This window comes from Mandrillus leucophaeus, unplaced genomic scaffold, assembly GCF_000951045.1.
Source record: "Mandrillus leucophaeus isolate KB7577 unplaced genomic scaffold, Mleu.le_1.0 Scaffold195, whole genome shotgun sequence".
NCBI classification, from domain to species: domain Eukaryota; kingdom Metazoa; phylum Chordata; class Mammalia; order Primates; family Cercopithecidae; genus Mandrillus; species Mandrillus leucophaeus.
The window spans coordinates 1,487,052-1,493,917 of NW_012101976.1; the positions used below are offsets into that span (position 1 = coordinate 1,487,052).

The 6,866-nt window shown below is 46.9% G+C and overlaps 1 protein-coding gene across 1 annotated transcript in view; it reads left to right on the forward strand.

Annotated features, from left to right (window-relative positions):
- The window catches only part of LOC105538580 (chromosome unknown open reading frame, human C16orf89), a 22,351-nt gene extending 17,355 nt beyond the window's left edge, over positions 1-4,996 (forward strand). The window contains exons 7-8 of the mRNA XM_011978454.1: positions 2,194-2,280; positions 4,645-4,996. Of these exons, the coding sequence (XP_011833844.1) occupies positions 2,194-2,280; positions 4,645-4,775 (218 nt within the window). The 3' untranslated portion in view covers positions 4,776-4,996. The remainder of the gene's footprint in view (positions 1-2,193; positions 2,281-4,644) is intronic.
- Positions 4,997-6,866: the final 1,870 nt, after the last annotated feature.

A 6,866-nucleotide genomic window follows, 5' to 3' on the forward strand; every position in this document is an offset into this window, starting at 1 on the left:
TGGGACTACAGGCACCCGCCACTTCGCCCGGCTAGTTTTTTGTATTTTTTAGTAGAGACGGGGTTTCACCGTGTTAGCCAGGATGGTTTCGATCTCCTGACCTCATGATCCGCCCGTCTCGGCCTCCCAAAGTGCTGGGATTACAGGCTTGAGCCACCGCGCCCGACCGAGTCTTTTTTTTTCTTAGTCTAGTTAATAATTTATCTATTTGTTGATCTTTTTTAAAAACCAACTTTTTGTTTCATTGATCTTTTGTATTGTTTCTTTAGTCTCTTATTTATTTCTGCTCTGATCTTTACAATTTATTTCCTTCTACTAGCTTGGGACTTGATTTGGTCTTGATTTTCTAGTCCCTTGAGATGTATCATTAGTTCGTTACTCGAAATCTTTCTGCTTTTTTGATGTAGGCATTTACTGAAGTAAATTTCCCTCTTAATACTGCTTTTGCTATATATCCCATAGGTTTTGGCATATTGTGTTTCTATTTTCACTTGTGTTAAGAAATTTTTAAATGTTCTTCTTAATTTCTTCATTTGTTCATTGGTCATTCAGGAACATGTTGTTTAATTTCCCTGTATTTGTACAATTTTGAAAGTTCCTCTTGTTATTGCTTTCTAGTTTTATTCCATTGTGGTCAGGAAGATACTTGCTATGATTCAAATTCTTTTAAATTTGCTGAGACTTGTTTTTTGGCCTAACATATGGTCTATTTTGGAGACTGTTCCATGTGCTGATGAGAATATATATTCTGCAGCAGTTAGATAAAATGTTCTGTAAATGTCTGTTAGATTCATTTGGTCTCAAGTGCAGCTTAAGTTCAGTGTTTTTTTGTTGAGTTTCTGTCTAGATGATCTGTCCAGTGCTGACAGCAAGGTGTTGATGTCCTCAGCTATTATTGTATTGGAGTCTATCTCTCCCTTTATATCTAATAACATTTGCTTTAGGATTCTCCAGTGTGTTTAATACATATATTTTTAGAATTGTTATGTCCTCTTGCTAAATTAATTCTTTTAACATTATATAATGACCTTCTTTGTCTCTTTTTACAGTTTTTGACTTAAAGTCTGTTTCATCTAAGTATAACTACTCCTTCTCCCTTCTGGTTTCCATTTATGCGGAAGATCTTTTCTCACCCTTTCACTTTCATTCCATATGTGTCTTTGCCAGTGAAGTGAGTTTCTTGTAGGCAGCATATAGTTGGATCATGTTTTTTTCATTTATTCAGCCAGTCTACATATCTTTTAAGTGGGGGGTTGAATCAATTTGCATTCAAGGTTATTATTGGCTTGTGAGGAATTACTCCTATCATTTCATTAATTGTTTTCTGGTTATCTTCTATATCCTTTGATTTTTTTCTTCCTTTCTTATTGTTATCACTGCTATTTGGTGCTTTTCTCTAGTGATAGTTTTGCTTCTTTTCTCTTTCTCCTTTCTGTTTCTCCTCTACCAGTAACTTTTATACCTTTTCATGTTTTTATGATAGAGATTATTGTCTTTTTCTTTTCAGATGTAGGATTCCCTTGAGCACTTCTTGTAAGGCCAGTCTAGTGGTGATGAATTCCCTCAGTTTTTGCTTGTCTTGGAGGGACTTACATTTTTAACAAGCACGTCCAGTGGTTCCAATGGTGGGTGTTTGGGGAACCACAGTTTGGGAAACCATCAGTAGATGACAAGTTTAGGCCATGCAAAAGGATCTGCAGACAGGTGCAGATGGAAACTTCTGGAATAGCCTCAAGTTTCAAGAGAAGACCTAATTTCCTTGAAATGTTATTGGGGCAGGAGGTTTAGTGAGTAACATTTAAAGATTCACCTTGAGACCAGTTGCAGTGGCTCACACATATAATCCAGTACTTTGGGAGGCCAAGGCTGGAGGCTCACTTGAGCCCAGGAGTTCAAGGCCAGCCTGGGCAACATAGCGAGATCCCATCTCTACCAAAACAACAACAAAAAAATTTTAATAGCTGGACATGGTACTTCATGCCTGTAGTCCCAGCTACTTGGTAGGCTGAGGCAGGAAGGATTGTGTGAGCTCAGGAGTTTGAGGCTGCGGTGAGCTATGACTGTGCCACTGCACCCAGCCTGGCCAATAGAATGAGACCCTATCTCTAAAATAAAAGAAAAGAAGTAAAAAGAAATAAAAACATAAAAAATAAAAATCTCTCTTGAGAAGTTCAACTTCTGCTCTTCTCCCAGATGCTGAAGATGAAGAATTATCTAAAGCTCTCCAATATCAACAGCAGTTTTTGAGGAGAGTGAAGAGGCGAGAAAAACAATTTTCAGGTAATGAAAATACCCAAGGGAGTTTCTTGACATGAAACTGAGATATCCTAGCAAAACAGAGGCCTGTGTTTATTCTCTGCTATGGAAGAAAAGCACTTGGCATCACCAAAGGGGCACTAATCAGAGGCCCTTCATGTTTGGGAGGTGGAAGGGAGGCTGGGGGTCACTGATGGTCTCCTCTTAGAAAGTGGGGAGACAGGCCGAGTGCGGTGGCTCACACCTGTAATCTCAGCACTGTGGGAGGCCAAGGCGGGTGGATCACCTGAGGTCAGAAGTTCAAGACCAGCCGGGCCAACATGGTGAAATCCCATCTCTACCAAAAATGCAAAAATTAGCCAGGCGTGGTGGTGCATGCCCTGTAGTCCCAGCTACTTGGGAGGCTGAGACAGGAAAATCGCTTGAACCCAGGAGACGGAGGTTGCAGTGAGCTGAGATTGTGCCACTGCACGCCAGCCTGGGTGATTGAGTGAGACTCTGTCTCAAAAATAATAATAATAAAATAAAATAAAGTAAAACTTAAATAACTGCCGGCAAAAGCAGGAAGGGATATGGAATAACCACCTCACAGAGTAGATGTCCAACATATGTGGGTATATGATTCCAGTAACTAAACGTCTCTCCATCAGCCCCACTGTGGCCTCATCATCCGCCTACAGGTGGACAGGACAGAGGAGTGAAAGCAGAAATCCAGTGAGTCAGTTTCGCAGCTGCCACCAAAGCTCAGGCAGAAGGGAGAAAAGTTCTCAGGAGACTTCCAGAGGCCTCTACCCTAGCTAGGCCTTCCTGACACAGAGGGGCTGGGGCTGCCTATGGCTGGGGTGGTAGGGGCCAGCTGTATACTACCTGGTCAACTGCCTGTTCCCAGAGTCGGACAGCCCAACACAAGAACTGTCCTAGGGACTGGAGCGGAAGACGCAGAAATTCCAGAGCCCAAGGCCCTCCCTGAGGCACCTCCAGGTTGACCAGCAGCCTAGAAAACTGCCCGGCAGGGGTGTGCTCATTCTTGCACTTATGACACAAGCCCACGGAGCAGGAGGCAGCTGGTGTAGAGACTAGGAGCACAGGGTTTGAGGTCAGGTTGTGTGGGTTCGAGTCCCGCTTCTGCCTCTTACTTGCTGTGAAAGTCACACAACCTCTCTGAGCCTCATTTTCCTCATCTGTAAAATGGGCACCAAACTGTTGGGGGCTAATGACTGATCATCGTGCAAAGCCCTCCCTATTGTATGTGGCATACAGTAGACCACCAGGAGGCATGAACTGCCAGGGTTAATCATTCAGCACTTTGAAATCTGCATTCTCCCTCCCTTCAAGGGACCTGGCTGGGGTCCCCTCCCCTTCCCACAGTTTCTGGGTAAAGAAGAAAGAATTCCTGACTCCCTCCCACAAGCGGATAGATTGTGAGACTAGAGGCGTGCAGCCCACTTTGAGCTCAAAGAACTAACTACATCTAAGGGTTATTATCTCAGGCAAGTGCGCAGGCCTGAGACTCTGACTCCACGAACCATGAGGTCACATGGGACCAGGCAGACCAGAGGCAACTAACAGGAAGGCGGTTGGGGTCAGAAAACGAGCTGTGGAGTCACCAGGGCCGGGGGCTCAGCTTGGCTACCCGAGCCTCAGTTTCCCCATCTCAGAAGGTCTTACACAGGACCTGGGACAGGATTCTGGTGCATGTGGTTTATTGAGGTAGGTAAGTCAGGGAAGCAGGCTAAGCCAGGCGGGAGCTGGACAGGATGCGGTCTCAGGTCAGATCCCGCCTCAGGGATGGGAGGGGAATGCCTTGGAGCATAAATTGCACCACAGAGTCATCCCCCTGGGACAAGGTGGCCAGGCTTTTGTATCCCTGTATTGGTAAGTTATTTAGGAGGGACATACCTCCCAGAGAAGGGCACCCAGCCCAGCAAAAGGGGCCTAAGGGAGCACTGAAGCACCCACTCAGTGTCTTGCAAGTTGCCTGAAACGGTATCTGCAAAGCACTTTTTTTTTTGTTTTGTTTTTGAGACAGAGTCTTGCTCTGTGGCCCAGGCTGGAGTGCAGTGGCACGATCTCGGCTCACTGCAACCTCTGCCTCCTGGGTTCAAGTCATTCTCTTGCCTCATTCTCCGAAGTAGCTGAGACTATAGGTGCCTGCCACCATACCTGGCTAATTTTTGTATTTTTTTAGTAGAGACAGGGTTTCATCATGTTGCTCACGCTGGTCTCGAACTCCTAATCTCAAGTGATCCGCCCACCTCAGGCTCCCAAAGTGCGGGATTACAGGCGTGAGCCACCACGCCTGGCTGAAACGCACTTTCAATGGGACTGTGTTGATTAAAGGGCCAACGTTCTTGCCACCCAGCACTCACAGGGGCTCTCTTCCCGCAGATGGCTGCTCCTCCCACAACACAGCCACAGCGGTGGCAGCCCTGGGTGGCTTCCTATACATCCTGGCAGAATACCCCCCAGCAAACAGAGAGCCACACCCATCCACACCGCCGCCACCAAGCAGCCACTGAGACGGATGTTTCCACACCTGCTGCCTGGAGGACGAACAGACCCCTTCAGTCCTCCTCCCTTAGATCCTGGAGGGCATGGCTCACATCCCGGGGAGCAGGCATCTGGAAGCAAAGCCACCCTGACGCCCCATCTGGGAAGCCCTGAGTACGCAGGACCAGGGTAGGTGGGGGCCGGGAGGGACACAGGTGTGAATGGATGAATAAAGTTTGACTGCAACTGACCCAGGGTTGAGTCTTGTTTCTCAGCCTTGAGGACAACCTTGGACAACCTCTTGGTCTGTTTCAACTTTCCAGTCCCACTCAACACAAATTCTTTTTTTTTTTCTTTCTTTCTTTTGTTTTTAATTAATAGACGAGATCTCGCTCTGTCACCCAGGCTCACTGCAGCCTTGAACTCCTGGGCTCAAGCCATCTTCCCATCTCGCCTCCTGAGTAGCTGGGACAACAGATGTGTGCCACCATGCCAAGCTAATTTTTAAATTTTTCGTAGAGATGGGGTCTCACTATATGGACCTGGCTGGTCTCGAACTCCCAGCCTCAAGCGATCCTCTTGCCTTGTCCTCCCAAAGTGGGGGATTACAGGCATGAGCCACTGCACCCAGCCACAAATTCTAAAAAGCCCCATAAACTGGTATCTTAAAGGCTATTTGTTCAGGTATCAAATATGGTATCTTTCCTAGTGGGAGAAGGAAGGGTCTTGGAAAAGAAGAGTTCAGGTCATGAGCCAGAACTCAAGAGATGACCATGAAAGGCAGCACATACTCATTTTCACATCCTGAGCACAAAACTCTGCCATATCATTACACCGCCTCACGTGACCATCATGTCATTTTACAAAACACAGTATAGCGTAGCAGTTGATGGAAGGGTTCTGTGGCCAGGCTGCCTGAATTCAAGTCCCAGCTGTGTGTGTCCTTGAGCAAAGTCACCAACTTCTCTGGGACTCAGTTTTCTCATCAGTAAAACTGGGATAATAATAACCCCCACCTTGGTGGGGCACAGTGGCTCGCCCCTATAATCCCAGCACTTTGGGAGGCTGAGGTGGGAGGATCACCTGGATCCAGAAGCTCGAGACCAGCCTGGGCAACATAACGAGACACCTCCCCACAAACCCTCACCGGGTACAACAGTGAACACCTGTAGTCCCAGCTACTCAGGAGGCTGAGAAGGGAGGATCACTTGAGCCCAGGAGTTCAAGGCTGCAATGAGCTATGATTGCGCCACTGCACTCCAGCCTGGGCGACAGAGTGGGAGTCAAAAAAAAAAAAAAAAAAAAAACTCCAGCCCCTACCTCAATGTCACCTCCACTGCTGTGAGTACTGTGTTTGTAGAATACTGGGAACAGTGCTCATAACATACTAAGTGCCAAGTAAATATTACCTGCTGCCTCAAGGGATGATGTCACATTAACTGGGGGCTCCTCCGGAACTGCCAGAAGAGGCCGCTGCCTTGTCATCGGTTCTCTCATTCTCAGCTTACAGCTCTTCCCTCAAGCTCTGACTCAGTGTAACTATATCTGAATGTGTTCCCTGGAGCTCTGACACTAATTTAGCAAGAAAACCTTCTGGAACGTTATTACGGGTTCTGGGACCGTCTGTGGTGCTGATGGCATAGCCTCCATGCCTTACACTCTGGGGTAGAAAAACCAGCTGAAAACCCGGTCCTGGGGCTGCAAACCTCTTTACATGCATTGTCCTGCTTTACCTCAAGGTGGAAAATCGCCGCGAATCATCCTCATGTGGCAACTGAAGCATATGTGAGCATCTGAATTAAAATATCCCTGGCTGCTTCTGTGCCCAGCTGAGCAGCCCAGGTGGTAGTGGGGGGCATGGTTCCTCTCCATCTTTCCTTTAGGAGATAGGCTCCCTTGACCTGATCCTCTGCTGCAGTCCTCTGAATGCCTTCCCATGATCACTCTTAAGTTGTCAGGCCTCGAGGAACATTCCGGGATTCTGCTGACTTGCTTTCCGGAGATTGCTATTTTCTTGGGGGAACCAAGGACCAGAATGTCATATCCACCTGGCACTCCGTGAACTTTAAGGATTTCTTTCACATTGTCTCGCAAACAAAAGTTTTCCGAAACAGGCACAC